Below are 18,286 nucleotides of genomic sequence, written 5' to 3' on the forward strand. Positions count from 1 at the left end.
TTATGCACAACCGCCTAGTGGCCTCACGATTATTATTTTAATTGAAATCTTAGACTCCTGGGGAATCATGAACACTGGTGCCCAACATGAATAAAATCAGAGCATCTTTGATACCCGGGCGAGGTGGGAGATGAAGAGGCTGTGCTATCTTCAGTCGGCTCTTCAGATCTTCCCATCTTCTCTGATCTACAGTCAGCAGAGCCGTCCCCTTAATAAACAAAGGAAAGCAGAAAAAGGCCTTATGTCATCTACTCCACACCAAGGACATTGCAAATGGGGTGTGGTGATGACAGCAACAGGACTAATTTGGGGGTATAAGATAAAGATATTCTTCAAATACCATGGTGATTCGATAGACATGGTAACAATTCTCAAATTTGGTCTTTAGAGGAGTCCCCAAAAGGGTGGCCACAGGCCTTCGAGAAGATCTAGCAGCCTTCAGCGGGCATCTTTGAACATGTATGATATTCAGGTTTGGGAACATCTAAAGAAGGTTCTCTACACAGTCAAATTTTCAAAGAGAGATACCCCTCTAATAGTGGTTAGTTTCCCTGCATTTCGTGGTGGGGAAGGCTGCAGCAAAATTATAGCTCATCAATCTGCTGCTTCTGGTTAAGGGGATCGTGTCTTTTTTTAAAAAAAATCATTCTGATACATATAGTTGCAAAACTTTTTATTTATTTATTTTGAGAGAGAGAGAAGGCGAGTGAGGGAGGGGCAGAGAGAGGGAGAGAGAGAATCCAAAGCAGGCTCCACACTGTCAGCGCAGAACCCAATGTGGGGCTCAATCTTGCAAACAGATCACGACTTGAGCTGAGATCAAGAGCCAGACACTCAACTGACTGAGCCACCCAGGGGCCTCAATTGCAAAACTATTTTTAAGTAGTACGAAATCACAGAATTTGAATCTTTAAGAGTTAATACTGTGACAAATGGCTAAATAAGATCAGCTATTCTATACTATATATATATATATGAGTACTTTATTATAATGCATGTAAATATATTACGTGACATTTCATCACACTAATTTATAAAAGCAGAAGTATAGTTTAAGAAACTGAACTCCCACCCCATTCCCATTCTTCCCTTCTTTCTACAGAGCTGATGATTGTCCTTCAAGGATGTGTCCTCACTGTTTTCAGACTTTTGCTGTTTGTGTATATACCAATACATAAGAACATATTTGTTTTGAATTTTATTTTATTTTTTTAACTTTTTATTTATTTTGGAGAGAGAGAGAGACAGTGTGAACAGGGGAGGGTCAGAGAGAGAGGGAGACACAGAATCTGAAACAGGCTCCAGGCTCTGAGGTAGCTGTCAGCACAGAGCCCAATGCAGGGCTCGAACCCATGAACCGTGAGATCATAACCCAAGCCAAAGTTGGCCGCCCAACCAATTGAGCCACCCAGGCGCCCCTGAATTTTAAACATTTATACAAATGGTATTCAATCTGGGCTTATTTATGCAGTTTATTTTTATCTTCATCGAACACTACACCTTGCATATAACTAGACACCAGATCTAATTGGCTTAACTGCTCATAGAGTATCCCACTGTACAAATATATCAGAAGTTATTTGCTTTAGGTTTCTGTGGTATAAAAATGCTGCAGTAAGCATATGTACATACATGTATATGGTCTCATGGTGAATATCTGTGAGATTTTCTTCATAGCAAATCTCTAGGAGAGGAATTTCTGGGGTTTAGGAATTTACCCATCTTTAGGTTTACCAGATATTGTGAAGTTGCTGTCCAAAAAGAAGTAACCAAGAAAATCTGCTGCTAGCCATCTCCATGTATTCTCATGTCCTAATATTCTTGCCAGTACCTGATATTGTTAGATATTTTAATTTGGCCATGCTGGGTGGGAGATCTATCCAATTTAGTTTTAATATCAATGAGACAAAACATTTTTTCTATGAGTAAATAGAGATGATAATTCTTGTATCTTCCTATGTGAATTGCCTGTTCATATTCTTTGCTCATTTTTGTATCTGGATATTTACTTTTAGATGTTTTATAGGAATTCTTAATATATTGTGGATATTAATCTGTCAGTTATGTGAATTGTAAATATTTTCTCTTCGTCTTAGCTTGTTTTCTAAAAATATTTTTTGCTTATCATGTCTATTATGTCTCAGAAACTTTTTATTTTAATGTAATCTAATCTATAAATTTCTTTCTTTATTAATTCCACTTTATGGTTAAAGTCGAGAAATCCACAACTCCTCCAGGATCAAAAATAAATTCTACATGGTTGAAAATGGTTTTTCATAGCTAGATCTTTCATTCTTCTGGAATTCATTTCTGAGTATGCTGTGAGGTAGAGATCTCTGTTTAATTTCTTACATCTAGACCCTCAGTGACCCCAGCATCACTTATCAATGGTCTCATCCTCTCCACTGATTTGTTGTGCTACTTTTTTATATATACCTGTTCCCTCCTGAGGCTTTTGACTCTGTTCTAAATCTAACTATCTATCCCTGTAACATTTCCCATCCTGTTTGACTCACTATAGCTTGTTTACTTTCCTGTCCCCCATTTTTATTCATGCTCAGCCTGGAGAGAAGTTTGTCAATTTTTTTTTTTTTAAAGAATCAGCTTTTGTCGTTCTTGAATCTTTTATAATATCTTTGTTTTCTATATCATTAATTTCTGTTCTTTGTTACTTTCTTCCATTTTACCTTGTTGTTCTTATTATAATTTATTGATTTGGATATCTGTCATCTTACTAAATAACCTTTGGTTTTTCTTGAACATACACTTAATGTTATAAATTTCCCTCTAATTATTGATTTATCTATATCTTGTGAGCTTTTATATATGATTTTTATAAATGATTTATCTAAATGTCTTATGATTTTCTATTTTAATTTCTTCTGTTACTCATAAATTATTTAGAATGTTGTCTTAATATTTCCAACTTTTGAGGAATCTTTTGTTACCTTTTTTTTATTAATGTAGACAATATGTTATGTACATTACCAATTTTTCGGTAACTATTTTTTTGTGGCCTTGAAGAGAATACATTTTATACTTGAAAATTGTTGGACTCAGGGTTTTTCATATGTCCAGTAAATCAAATGCTTTTATTGTGTCAAATCTCATATTTCTTTTCCTTTGCAGGTTTATGAGTTTCTTAGAGATATATATTAATATCTTTTGTTATGATTTTGGGCTTGCCGGCTTTTTAAAATAATTTGTTAATTTTTGCTTCACATATTTTAGGGTTCAGGAGTTCTATGCTTTGCTGGTAATTTGCTTCTTCTGCGGTTATCTAATTACACTGTTTATTCCTAATAATGATATTTGTTTTAACTTAATATTTCTGATATAATATTGCTAAACCATTTTTCTTACTAACAGCAAACAGATATTTTGGGTTCTCTGGGTGCTAGAGATATTCGTATTATTCCTTTATCATACAAAACAAAATATTTTAGAAAGCTGAACTCCGAAATGAACCAAAAAAATAATAAGCATGGTGGTATCATTTGATCATTAATATCATAAAACCTCTGGAAGTTTATTATGGTGACAATAAGTTTATTAATCAAACTGTTACCTCATAATTGAGAAATTAAGCATATATATATTACTAGTATAAACTTTGAACTTTTTTAAACAAGGTTCCTTTTTCTAGGGAAGACATAATTTTGCATAATTCTGAATTGTGAAAATGTCCCCAAAGCTTGCCTTATTTTCCATATCTTTATGTTTCCCTATTGCCTGTATATTTGGAAATCTATTTACATACCTTTGGTATGACCGTTAGAATGTGAGCTCTGTGAGGGCAGAAATCTTTATGTGTTTAGTGTTTAGTTTGTGTGTTTATCTTTTCATGTTCCCAGGGTCAAGAACAGTGTCTGGCACCAGTAAGTGCTCAAAGAAATCTGTTGGATGATTAAATAATATATGAATAAATGCTGTTATACAGCAGCTCATGTGCTACTATCTGAAAATCTTACTGGAAAAAAAAAATCCCCTCTAAATGGTTCATATAATTCATAAATTTGCATCATCAGTTAAATAATCAAGTTTCTAATGTTTTCTTCTACTTTTCCTCTTTCTGTAAGCACCCAGCACCCACTTGAGTGTACGTCTATGTCCCATTCCTGAGGCCAAGATGCTTGCTTTTTTCTTCCCTTGGAACATTAATACACCAGTACTGTGAGTAGACCTCCTGATACTCTGCTTACTTCAGCCATTCCTCCAAGCTCAAGAGCTGCAATTGATTATATATTTCTCTCTGGTTCTTGAACATTTTATGTTGTTTGCATTTATGTCTCTGATTTGTGAGCCACCACGGGACCTGATTCTCCTGAAATCAGTGTCTGCTCAGGGGACCTATCAAGGTGTTTGGGGCGAGAGAGCCTAAGCTCTCTGCTAACTGACTGACCAGCTTCTGCTCTTGTTCAGGAATTCCCAGTGTCCAAGCCAGTGCCAAGGCTCAATGGCATCTGAAAAGACCCATCTTCCTCCTTCTGCTTAGTATAAAATTGAACATACTGTAGGGCTTAACGACACTCATGTATGCATGTGCTATAGTAAAATAGGGGGCTGGGCAATATGATCTCTCTCTATCCTTCCTTCTTTAAAGGAAGGATAAAATCCCATGTTTCTGTGGGTTGAAGTAGTGTTAGAACCCAAAGTGGGGATTTTTAAGCCACACCCTTTGAAAGCCCCCATGAAATGAAGTCCTCATTAGGCCCACATCAAAGGTGGCCATTGACTGGATAGCTGGGAACCACACATTGCAGAGCCTGGGGGGCCATGAATGATACAGTCCCACGTGCAGCTGCTCTAGCCAGTGGGCTCTGATATGCTTGCGCATGATTCGGTCCCGGCCATGAATCACAGGAGTGGCACATGTAGCTTTAATTCAGTGTAGAGCAACGGTTGACATTTTTATACTCTTTAATTGGAAGAATCTCAAACTCTGCAGAGTGGGCACTGGGCTTCTGAATTGTGGCCTCATTTATACACCTTAAAAGCCCCAGACAAGTCATGCCACCTCTGTAAGCTCTGTGTTTTCTTTCACTGTGCATTTCAGAGTTGTGAGAACCGAAAGTAGCATATGTAAACCTTAGCGTATAGTAAATGCTCAAAAGCTGTATGTGCCTCGATTATTATGATTCCAGAAGACTGACTGTTACATAACAGAGGGCACATCAGCCATAGTCAGAAGAATGACATAGAATGTTCTCCTCCAAACTCACTTTTTGACAGGAAACTACACTTGCTGTCTTCCCATTCGGGAGCTCTTATACTGATCATTAAAGCCGTTATGAACTCAGCACGCTTCCCAAGTTCATAAAGTATGTAAAGTGTTTATATGAAATTAGAAAATCTTCTTTGTATTCAATGAATTAGGATTTAACATTTTCTACTGCACCCCCAACCCCATCAACATTCTGAGTTCACCTATGGCGTTACAAAGAAGCATCCAATTTATATTGTGTGAAAGTAGTATTGTCTGCAATCAGTGCTCAATTAGTTCAGCTATTGTATTTTAATAACTTGCTGCACATCCTTTCAATTTGAACAATAGGAGACGAGCCTTTCAGTTGTCAGCGAATTAATGACACCATCACCAAAAGGGGAAATTTAGCGAGAGAGCTGTGCTCTTAAATAATGTGCCTGAAAGGCAGCGATGAGGTAGCTTGTAAAATAGTTATAGAGATTATTTACACCAGTCACATTATGGTTTAATGCGACTTCATGCCGTGTGAGAAAAAGAGAGCTCAAAGCAAGAGGCTAGAAAAGAATAAACCCTGCGGTATTCAGACCAAGAATTCTTACCTTGTTTTCATTGAAATTAGCAATAACTACTCCAACAAAAAGGGTCAGTCCAATCATGCAACCCAGGAATACAAACACATGAATGTAGATCCCATGCATCTGTATAAATGAAAAATACGGTTATTCATCAAAGCAAATGAGAGCAGCTGTTGACACATTCAAAGGATTCCGTGCGCTTGCTTACCGGCCCCACACGATGAATAATAACATCTCTCACTTCCACCCAGCCTTTCAGGGACAGAACTTCAAACAATGCCAGCATGGCATTTCCCACATTGTCAAAATTAAAATTCCGAGGATTTGCCCTGCAAGTCAGAAAGAGGAATGTTCTGTGAAATTCCGATGAGAAGCACCCTAGGGCAAATATCTGTAGCTCTTTCCAATCCTGGGTGCATGGTGTACTTCGCATTTGCAAGGCCAGCTAGATGGCATTCGTTTACTACATCATAAAAATGCATGAGTATGTTATTATTTCTTAAAATTTAATTAGTTATTAGTTAATCATGGGGGTGTTTATAACAAACAACAAAATGCAGCAACTCAAGTTCTGGCTCTAAAGGTTCCTTGACGTTTCTGGCTCGTCCTGGTTATACGGAAAGTAGGAAGTATACTTTCTAGTTATAAACTGCACAGGAGATTATCACAAAGGGGCGCTGGAGTTTGGATATGAATTTTGCAATAGTTTTAAAATTGAAAACTTTTCGAAAGGTATAAATTACCATTCCTGGTGTTACTATATAAAGGATAAAAAGAGTAAATCTAGCCACTTTCTTTAATTCTGTAACATCATGGGAACATCACTCTGTAAAGTAGTGATGCATTTGGAAGTGCCTGAGTGGCAAGAGGTGTTTACTCGTAGCCTAGATGTTTCCAGATCATTCTTTCCCAGTTGGATTTTTTTTTCTCATTAACTCTGGGTGTTCTCAACAGAGATTTCTTGTAGACCCCAACACTGCAGTATGTTGTCTAAACCCACTCTTGATTGCTGGTATTAAGAACACTTTGGCTCCACTATTATTATTATTTATTTTTTTTTAGAGGAGGCATGTCACATTTCTTGTTTTTTCTGACATGTTTTTATTTTTCTCCTTCCCACGAAAGAAAGTGATCTTTTTTACTGTATTACATCTCCCTTAGTCATTATGGGTCTTGGCTAACATTTTTGTTGTCCATAGAAGATTTCAGTGTTATTCTTTTCCCCCTTATTAGACTATTTAAAATAATGACAAGACCTAGATAACTATACACTGTCTTTCCTGAGTTGATGGAGAACTGGCCCTGGGACTACTAAAAGGAGTAAGCCTATAGAAGCCTCGCTGAATGATATTCTGGTCATTTTTTCCTGTTAGCTCATTTATCAAAATTTAACCTTCATAAAATGTGATAGTCTGGAGAAAATCTGGGTTAGTATTTTCCTACACTTTTCTTTCTTTCTTTCCTTCCTTCCTTCCTTTTTTCTCTCTCTCTCTCTTTCTTTCTTTCTTTCTTTCTTTCTTTCTTTCTTTCTTTCTTTCTTCTTTCTTCTTTCTTTCATTCTTGTAGGCTTCATGCACAGCACAGAGCCCAATGTGGGGCTTGAACTCATGGCCCTGAGATCAGGACTTGAGCTGAGATCAAGAGTCAGACGCTTAACCGACTGAGCCACCTAGNATCTAATAAGAAACCATACAACTAAACTGACTTGCTCTTATGGTTTAAGACTGATTGGTAGAAAAGTGTTCCACATAGTGCAAAAGCCCCACTCAGAAATTCCTATTTTGGGATTCTAATTTGTATTTTTTAAGTATGAGAGTATAAGCATATTCTCTTGGTTTTTTCCAATATTTTTTCCTTTGGGGGTTTCAATTAAATCTAATATATTTTACAGCAGACAGAAGCTGTAAGGATTCTGCAGATACCACACTTTTCCTGAATAAGGATTTTTTTAAGCTAAGTGAGCCAGCTCTCAGATCCGACGTTGAACTTTCTTACCCATACATTTTCTTTATGTAAAAGTGCTTTTTTAGCTGAATTTGCAGCATCCCAAAGTACTTTCATGTTCCACATCCTTTAGAAGTTAGAAGATGTTAAAAATATACTTTTAGGCTAAACCAAGAAAAATAAAATGGAGGATCATAGACTTACATAGTTGGAAAAATACATCACATTAAAATTCTAAGTATCAGTTTTAAGCATTTAAGATGTTCATGCTTTGTTCATGCCACTAAAATTGGAAAGGTTTAAACTTTACTTATAACTACAGAGGACTTCAGTAAACCCCAAACCTAAATCCATTGTTGTAATTTTCCTGTTGCCCTTCTTTGATCTGGAAGCCTGTTTAAATATAATCTTTTTCGATTAATTTAAAAATTAAAAAATATTATAATTTTGTCTATCCAACTGAAAAAACTAAGACATTCGTTCTAACCTTACAACTTAGTTCATCTTCTACCTCCCGGTGAAAAGTGCTCCCAGGTCCCAAGATTGCAGTAAGGAGGGTTGCTCTTCCTCTGGGAAGATGGAGACCCCCAGGAGGAGAGGAGCTCAGCCTGAGCCCTTGGATGGAGAAATAGAGGGGACGGCATTATCCAAAATGGCCCTTCCAAGATGCTGGAAGTAGTCATGTTTCTGTCAAACTTACAAAAGTAAGATAGATTCATATGCTCCTTAAAGAGTGTACTCAAATGGTCTAAGCTGTAGACTCTATAATAATCTGATCTGATATCTTATAATTTAAAATTACCTAGACATAAACTACTGAGAAGCTTTCAGTGAGCTAAGGGGTTATTTATGTAGCATCAAAGCCTTTAGCAAATTATATTACATTATTTGTAATATTATTTTCTGTTCTCTATTACATTTCAAGCTCCTAGGGGTTGGGAGCCATAGCTTATCCCCAGTAACAGCATAACGTCTGGAGAACAGTAAACACTCAATAAATATATTTATTGAAAGAGAATACTTCTTTTGATATCTCTTATGCATTCCATTTCTTATGTCCCAGACCTCTGCTTAAAACAAAACACACAATATTTGTAATATATATATTTTATACTTTTTACCAAGGTAATTTTTATCTCATCAAGTCTGAGTGATTCAGAAGAAGATGAATGTATTCATCTGAACAGAGAATATAGAAGCCTAACTATCTCTTGAATTAGGTAGTGCATATTTATAGCTTTCCTAATTATAATTATCAAAGCATTCCCCAATGCCAGTTCTCCAGATATAAGTAATTTTCTTAATCATAAATTTGCCAATATAAAACTATAACATCTTGGCTGCTGACTCTTGATGAGCTTACTAACAAAGGAAAATGTAAAAATTATCATGATTATAGCTGACGCTTATTTGACAGAAGATTTTTTTTTTTACTAAAACTGACCCAAGTCACGGTATTCTGGGCAAATGGACAAGCATTATTGTTACAGTGTTCAAGTGATGCCCCTCTATCAGCTTATGCTTTTTAAGTGCCACTGAACTTGAAACCCCAAATAATAGCTTACGTGAAACACTGCATTTCAGTTAATTTGGATTTTTATGGAACAAGCTGAATGCCAGAGCATACAACTGGTAATAGGTTTACTTTTCTCCCAACACTGCCTTCCTATGGGTTCTAGCTTCCTTCCTGACATCCTGGAGATCCCAAAGCTTTTTGGTCACTTTCAGTTGTATAAGATACAAGTCTCATTCTACATTCTTTGTTCTACATCAAACCCTTATTCCCAGAACCCATACAAGGACTCTATGCTCAGCACTCAGCCTGACCCATGGTCGGAGGAGGGAAGAAGAGGGCTGGCCATCTGTTCCCTCCTTCTCTTCAGGCCGCCATCTGATTCTTACAAGAGGGGGGTGGGATGCACATGGACTTAGAGAAATGGGGTTAAATTCCACACTGCTGGCCACTGGCCACCGTTGCTCTGGTCATAGCAATTATTCTTTCATGGATAATGCTGCCTGCCATGTTCCTAACCTCTGTACACTCAATACTTTAACATCTGCCCTATGTGCATGTGCTGGACACACTTTGCTCTGGACAACCTGATAGAATGCCTGAATCACCCTGCCTCAGCCTTCTGCCTCTCTCATCACCCTCCCACCCTCTTGGGAAGAGTTCTTTCTAGGGCTTGCTTTTCTTGTTTTCAAAAAAATTTGTTTAATGTTTATTTACTTTTTGAGAGCGAGACAGAGCACGAGTGGGGAACGGACAGAGAGCAAGAGGGAGACACAGAATCCAAAGCAAGGTCCAGGCTCTGAGCTGTCAGCACAGAGCTCAATTCTGGGCTTGGACTCATGAACTGCGAGATCATGACCTGAGCCAAAGTTGGACACTTAACTGACTGAGCCACCCAGGCTCCTAGGGCTTGCTTTTCAAATACAGACAAACCAACCCAGAGACCACAGTCCTTTATCAGGCTCCCACCCTTTGGGCCAGTATCCACCTGCCCTGATCACCAGGTTGCAGACCACTGGAGACACGCCTTGTGTCCCAGAGCCCACTAAAGTTACTCAACTAGCCAATCCTAAGCCTACTTGCCCTGACTCACCCATTCCAACTCAAGGAAACTACAATAAAGGCTCTTGTCCACAGTTCTCCCTTTCCCTCTGCCTCATGACTGACCCTGAGGCTTCCCTGTGTGGCCTCCTGGGGCGTGGCTTGCCTCATCCTCTTGGAAACTATGAGTAACAAACTAGCTCTTCAATGGCAGTCGTCTCTTGATCTGTTGGCTTTATTATACCTCAAATTTTCTCTTAATACACTATATTCTGAAACGTCCCCCAGCATGAGAGTGCCTCATTATGCCATTCCTGCTGAGAGTAGTTTTCAGGGGACTCTCGGTTCCCATTCCTGGAAACATCTCCACAGCCTCTCAGTAGGAGCACCCTCTCTCCAGCACACAGCTCTTGGGAGCAGAGTTCCATCAAGATGGCCCAGATCACTGGCCCTAGGCAGTGATGACTTGGAGCCTCCAACACTGATAACCCTCCCCTGGCTGACGGTGAAAAGCAGCCTGCCTACCTGAGTGTCTCTTCCTGCCTCACCAATCTCGGATAGCAGGCAGTCCCCATGGGGGACCTCACATGGCTGGGGAGACAAGCACCCTTCACCTCCTCCCATAGTAAAGAGGGAGATACCACAGCACCGTCTCCTGAATTCACTGAATTCCACCATCCTGTCTCTGAGTATAAAGTGTTTTCTTTTACAGGAGCTGGGGGACGATGTGGATAATCTTTTTAGGAAGTTCAGCTGGGCCTGGCACATTGCTCTCTTTGGAATATAATGAAATTTTATCTCTTAGTGACCTCAGCTTTGAAGCTTTTGCCAAAATTCCAAAACAGTAGGAAAAAAAATACACCTCATTTGATGTCTTGATATTAATAAATTATTTATGGTATAATAATGCATTTTCACCTCACAAAAAATAAACTTTTTATGTTTCTTTAATATTTTATTTTAATATAAATTAGACCTCTTTTCTAGATAGCACTGGGATAAGGGTATCTTTGTGTGTATGTACTTTCTGCTCCAGCTTAAGCCACACAGCCAGGCTCATCTATTTTGTGGTGGTTTTTTTTCATAATTCTTTGGTATTTAAAAAAAATAAAAACCCGGTATAAATTGTACTGAATTGTTTTTAAAAGCAAATTTCACAACAGTGAAATGCCAAAGCTGGTAACAATGGGTCCTAAGGGTACAGGTAGGTGAAATGCAATTTCTTTTAAAGAGTTTTGACATTTTGTAGAAAACATCAGTTGTGACAAAAGCGGAGTCTTCGCTGCAGTTCACTTGTTATTCTAAGAGGTAAAATGAAATAAAAAGAAAACAGATGACTATTTGTCCTTTTAGGACAAATGAAGTTAATACTTATTTGGACACTTAGTTCATCAGCGAAGCCTACTGAGAGATTTCATTCATCACCATTTGTAACATGGATGAGAAAGAAGGTACTAGGCACTTCTGGCTTTGGTGTAAATGCTTTGAAAACTCATTTTCGGGAAAAATGAATTTTAAAGAGAAAGTTAGATATAATCATTTGTGTTACTGATTACTCCTTTCCAGGGTTTCAATAATGGAAATCCTTCAATGTAAATGGGTTTTTAAATTGAAACAGCTTTATGATTCGGGCTCCTATACAACTGTTATAAGGATATCAGATTCTCCCTTAAAGATATAAACTCAGGACAAGTTTAGTTTTAATTTGATAGAAAATCTTTATCTTTTAAGCCCCACTAATTTTTAATGCCATGCGAATCAAGTTACATACTTCAAAGTATTAGAAAAACACTGGGGTGATAATCCATTAGTTACATGAAGCAACATGGGCCTCAGCATACCACTTGCTCTCTCATTTACTGTATTTTTGCATCTTGTTGGAATTCAGGGCTTTGCCTTGTATTACTTAAAATCGTTTTAGCACCTCTAGCAAAATTACTTTTCATGCCAAATTTTATTGATTTAAAACCTTCTTCTGACAAATATCACATCTTTAGGATCTTTTCCTGAAATGCTTACCAAACACGGGGCACCCAAAATCCAGGCTTTTTCTCTCCAGGTCTTAATTTTAAATTTAAGTTCTTGGACACGCTTACATTAATTCTGAATATGCCGTTACAATCCTCCTAAAACAGGAAGAAAAGAAGTCAGGGGGAGCCTGGTAGAAAATGAACTCCATAAAGATGAAAGATAAGAAGTACATTTTACCTAGAATAACAGGGTTTTTTAAAAAAAATATTTATTTACTTTTGAGAGAGAGAGAGCAAAAGAGCGTGAGCACATGAGCAGGGGAGAGGCAGAGACAGGGAGAGAGAGAGAGACTCCCAAGTAGGTTCCGTGTTGTCAGCGCAGAGCCTGATGAGGGACTCCATTCCACAGACCATGGATCATGGCCTAAGCCAAAACCAAGAGTCAGTAGTTTAACCGACTGAGCCATCCAGGCGCCCTGAATAACAAAGGTTTTTATGTGATAACAGTGACGTGGGCAGCTCCCCAGTGAACAGGGACAAGGGCTGCCGAGATGAGTGGTAAAAGTTCACACTAGAAACATTTGCAAGTAGGCAAAGGATCTGAACAGACATTCCTCCAAGGAAGACATACAAATGGCCAATGAGAACATGAAAAGATGCCCAGTGTCATTATTCAGCCAGAAAATGCAAGTCAAAACCTTGGTGGGATACTACTTGCCATCCACTAAGAAGGCTATCATCAAAAATCAAATCACGAGCTTTGATCAGGTTGTGCAGAAATTAGAATCCTCCTTTCAGAACCCTCATATACTGCTGGTGTGAGTGGAAAATGGTACAGCCACTTTGGAAAATAGTGTGGCAGGTCCTGAAACAACTAAACAAAGAATTACTGGAGGACCCAGAAATTCCACCCCTACGTATTTATCCAAGAGACATGAACACAAATATCGACGTGAAACTTGTACATGAATGTTTATGTCATTATTATTGTAAATAGCGTTAATTATAATAGCCAAAAGGTGGAAATGATCCAAATGTTCATCAGTGGACAGATAAATTACATAAATAAAATGTGGTGTATCCATGCAATGGAGTATTATTCAGTTCTACAAAGGAATGAAGCACTGAGCCATGCCACAACATGGATGAAGCTTGAAAACATTATGCTAAGTTAAAAAAGCCAGTCACTAATGATCATATGTTGGATGCTTCCATTCATATAAAAGTTCAAAACAAGGAACTCTATAAGGACAGAAAGTAGTTTTGTGGTGGTTTTGCCATGGGGGTGTCAGGGATATAAGGGTATAGAAGGTGAAAGTTAAAAGATAGTGTTGCTTTTTAAAGTGGTAAAAATGTTCTAAGCCTGGGGCACCTGGATGGCTCAGTCAACTGAGCATCCGATTCTTGATTTCGGCTTAGGTCACGATCCCACGGTTCATGGGATCGAGTCCCACATTGGACTCTGCACTACAGTGTGGAGCCTGCTTCGGGTTCTCTCTCCCTCTCTCCCTGCCCCTCCTCTGTTTGTGCTCTCTGTCTCTCTTTCAAAATAAATAAATATTTTAAAAAATGTTCTAAGCCCAACTATTGTACAACTCTGGATATGCTAAAAACTATGGAATTGTATGTACACTACCAGCAGCCAAACTGTGCAGTAAGTGAATTATATCTCCAATAACATTGTTTTTTAAAAGAACTTAAAACTAACACATGAGTAAGAAGATTTTCGCTCATTTTCTGCCTTTATTCTTCTTTTAGTTTTATCTTTGTTTCTTTGCCTGTGAGTGTCCTGTTTTGAACCTAAACCCCTTTTCTGGGTATAATGTGTAGACACTTAAGATATTTCAACAGAACTTCAAAGTCCAACGTGGTTAAAGTCATCTTCAACCTTCAGCCTCATGTCCTCCCAGCTTCCTCATTTCTGTCTCTGGGCCAGCACCTTGTTGGCCCCCAGCATCAAGATGTCAGAGTTGTCTATGGCTTTCCCCATCCCGTTTGGGCCTCATCTCCATTCTTATTTCCACTAGTTTAGTGAATACCAATATTACTTGTCTTTGAATTGTCAATAAAATTACTTAGAATAAAAGCCTTCTTACACCACTGATATCCCTTTAACTTAAAAAGCATGGATAAACTTACCTACGATAACCCAAAGACAAACAAACACAGTTGACATTTTGGCATATATTCTTCCTTTTTTTTTCCTATGCATATATGTGATTGTACAGTTTTTACTCTTCCAGAGCTCCCTTTTTCAGTTAAAATATATTGCAGTTAAGTTCTCGTAGTAACCCTACACATTCACCTACAACATTATTCCTGTTGGCTCTGTTGTGGTGCATCATCACGTAGAGGCCCCATGATATATCTGCTCTTATGGGCTCTTCCAGATTGTTTTTCTGAGCCCATGGGAACCCAGCTTTGATTGGGTGAGGCATCCTGGTGTCCTGGTGAAAAGCAAGGACAATGGGGCCAGGCTGCCTAGACATGAATGTTAGCTTCCCCATGTATTTTGGGGTGAGTTTGGGCAAGTTCTTTATCCTTTGTACTTTTATCTTTAGCTAGGTCTGGGTATGAGCAGAGAGTGTAAAATCACAATGCTCCTAAGCTGTTATTAATATACTGAGTCCTGCAAAATTCCTCCTAGACTTCATCTTGAAATGTCATCTTTTTAGCCTCTATTCATTGGGAATCTAAAATAACCCTTCTTTGCTTACTTGAGCTCGTGGATTAATGTTCTTTATTAACTCTTTCATTAACTAATTTGGCACATCATGATCTTTATATCATGTTCCTTGTTATGTCTTCTCAGGTTTATTGAAGTTCCTGGAACGTCTGAAGACATGGGTGGTGCCCAGTCTAGTGTGTCTCTTCTGCTCTCCCACTTCCTGCAATCCTCACTATTAACATAATTGATAATATATTTTGATTGGGCAGAGATGTTACCTGTATTTTATAATCATTATAGAATGAATAATTTTTATAGTCAGTAGCTCTAAACATGTAGAGATTTTCATACTGATGGAAAATCTGTGTTAGATTGCCATATTTGCTGGAAATGCAGAAATAGGTATTATAATTCAGCTGTATTTGGCCTTTTGAGTATGCGGATCTTAATGGACTTAAGTCATTATTTAAGGAAATGCTTTGGCTGTTTGTACATTAGCAGTACTTGGCTCCCTTCATGAATCTACTTGAATAAAGGGCAGAATCCTAAGAGAAGGCACACTGGCTAGTGTAGCAGTGATGGTCGATTATAATCACACTCATCCTGCTTTTCTGAAGGACACATCACTGAGCCATGTGCTGCATTCTCCCCGCTGCCTCAGGAGGCCATGCTCTTGCTGATGAAATGTGTGTGGAAGTGAGGTGTGCTGCTTTTGGCCCAGAACGTAACCCTCAGACATGGAGGGGATTCTGTGCTCTTCTCTGCCAGCTAAACAGAGAGGACACTGAAGACAGCAAAGGGTGGACACACAAAGAATGAAGACAAGGAACTTGAGGCCCTGATAGGGCATTCAGAGGAGAGCTGTCCACCTTCTTCAAGATGCAATGTATTCACTTTGTTATGTTCAGCAACTGAAACCCGGGGGTTATCGAGGAGCTGGCCTCCTCTTACTAACACTGACTGAAGAAAGATAAGGCAAAGGGCAGCAGCAGAAGAATCAAGCTTGGGTCTTTGTTAGCTGTCTTACTGGGGAAGATTCTAGACTTCTCAATGGAGAGGAAGCTGGAGTGAGTAGTAATGAACAGTGGTATGACAGTTAAACATTGCCTCTTGTCTTTTCTGGGGCTACTGTTTGCTGATATGAGGCAAGATTAAGTTAGGGGAAGCCCAAAGGCAGAGTGTCCAAGCCTCACCGCTACAAGCATCTGGAATCGTGAGTGGCTATGCCGAAGGTGTCAACAGAGGCTCCACACTGGAACAGCAGGAGACAGTAGAATAATCTGGAATGTGCTTTTAATCTCACTAATCTGTGCTAGCCAGAAGAGACAGACTGTCTGCCTTAAGCAGAAGGAGTTGATGGGGAGATAATTCTAAGTCTTATGTGGGGGTTCTCAAAGTAGTGACAGCACAGGCTTACCAAGGGATGGTGAACTACCCCAGTTTTTCTCCCAAAAGACAGAAAGCAGTAACCTACCCTTCTAATAATGTTGGGATCATTGCACTTTGCCAGTTTCCCCGCAAAAAGCTGAACTCCAAAGCTTGCAAAAACAAGCATTAATGTCAGCAAAAGAATGGAGACCTGAAAAAAAAATGGTGAGGAATCACATCTCTTGGTAAAAAATTAAACAGTAGGCTTGACTTGAACAGTGATAGGGACACGACTTTTCAGAGAACGTGGTATGAAATTCTTGGTCTTTTGATGATATTATTTAACTTCCCCACCATGGGTCATTCAATTAGACTTGCTGGGATGTTAGGAGAAGGGAATCAACAACAGGTTTTGGATTTTCAGAATAAAAACATAGGACTTTCATATAGGAAAATGGGCTAAGGTATTTTTGATATGACTTGGTTTTCTGATTTTGAAATCTACCCTCGTGGAACAAAAGAAAAATGTTTGAATTCCTATCTCTATCAGCAGAGCATAGAGAGAGAGTGGTTTTGCTTCCTTGTAAGCAATGAGGACACACCAAAGTGCTAGACACAGAGGACTCGAGATCATGGAGTCCTAAGAAGCAAGTCTGTTAATTGGTGCTCCCTCTGCTGGACGGTGACTTGGTCTCAGCACAGAGAGGTGGCAAAGGATAAAAAACACTGAACAAACCACTGATCTGTGCTGGTTGAATAATCTAAACACATACCTTCAATATACTAAAATTATACAAAAACATCATCAGGAGAAAGGCACAAATAGATTCTCCGCTAAATTCTATCAAGTCTCCAAGATGCATACACATTAGCTGTCAGGTGATGATATCCTTTTTTCCTTCAGTTCCAGCTGTGTGAAAAGCCACCGTGTTATGGCTTTAGCACAAAGAAAATTTGAGATTTCAAATACGTCTTTAAAAAATATCAGCAACTCTAAGCCTACAGAAACATTGCAACCTGTCTTTAAAATACCTTAGAATTGACTGCAACTACGGCTGTTCTCTCCCCATAGGTGTGTTTCTAGAAAGCACGATGTAAAATAAGCTTATGTAAATTAATTCATGATTTCCATGCATGAGTAGAATTCATCAATAATAAAAAGAACCCTTTGATCACTCCTTTGTAAGGCACAGATCCTTCTGTAACAGATTGAGAGCAATGAACTTCCTACGCTTTTCTGCAGCTGGGCTCTTCGAAGACTCTAAATCAGTGTTTGCCCAACTAAAAAGAGTGTTTTCTCCCCTGATCACATTTTAAGTATTCAATACTGTATCCTAAGGTTACGTAAAGTGGGTATACTTGTATGTTCCTTTTTTTTTTTTTTTTTAGTTGTTTTATGTTAACACTCTAAAGACCAGAGACAGAGTCTACGCCGTAAGAAACTGGGGACATACAAAATGAAATAACGAGCCCAAATCTGTTAACTGCTAATATTTGAGCAGTACATGGTGTTGAATCTCACCTTTAATTTCTAGATAAGGAAAATGAAAGTCAGAATAAAAATTAGGGTCATGAGTTAGGAATGGAAGTGTTAGCAAACACTACCTCTTGGATTCTTCCTTTCATTATACTTTTGCTAAAAATGCTCATTGAACAGGAGCACCTGGGTGGCTCAGTCGGTTAAGTTGTCTGACTTTGGCTCAGGTCATGATCTCATGGTTCATGAGTTTGAGCCCCGCATTGGACTCTGTGCTGACAGCCTGGAGCCTAGAGCCTACTTTGGATTCTATATCTCCCTCTCTATCTGCCCCTCCCGCATTCATGGTCTGTCTCTGTCTCTCAAAAAAAATGTTAAAAAAATGCTCATTGAATAAAGTATATTAAAAAATATTTAGTGACCAGTCAGAGCATCCATGGGTAAAGTTTCTGAATGTGTGTTATGTTTTGTTAGTGCCTTTCTTGTCCTCTGGCAATGAACAAGATTGTGTTTACCCTTGGCAG

At 38.6% G+C, this 18,286-nt stretch overlaps 1 protein-coding gene across 1 annotated transcript in view; it reads right to left on the bottom strand.

The window, feature by feature from the left end:
* NALCN (sodium leak channel, non-selective) overlaps positions 1-18,286 on the bottom strand; it is a 293,487-nt gene that overhangs the window by 26,843 nt on the left and 248,358 nt on the right. The window contains exons 26-30 of the mRNA XM_077753896.1: positions 16,392-16,496; positions 12,299-12,405; positions 5,990-6,110; positions 5,806-5,904; positions 115-208 (exon numbers count right to left, since the gene is read on the bottom strand). Of these exons, the coding sequence (XP_077610022.1) occupies positions 115-208; positions 5,806-5,904; positions 5,990-6,110; positions 12,299-12,405; positions 16,392-16,496 (526 nt within the window). The remainder of the gene's footprint in view (positions 1-114; positions 209-5,805; positions 5,905-5,989; positions 6,111-12,298; positions 12,406-16,391; positions 16,497-18,286) is intronic.

Source organism: Crocuta crocuta, unplaced genomic scaffold, assembly GCF_008692635.1.
Source record: "Crocuta crocuta isolate KB4526 unplaced genomic scaffold, BGI_CrCroc_1.0 scaffold31, whole genome shotgun sequence".
Lineage (NCBI taxonomy): Eukaryota > Metazoa > Chordata > Mammalia > Carnivora > Hyaenidae > Crocuta > Crocuta crocuta.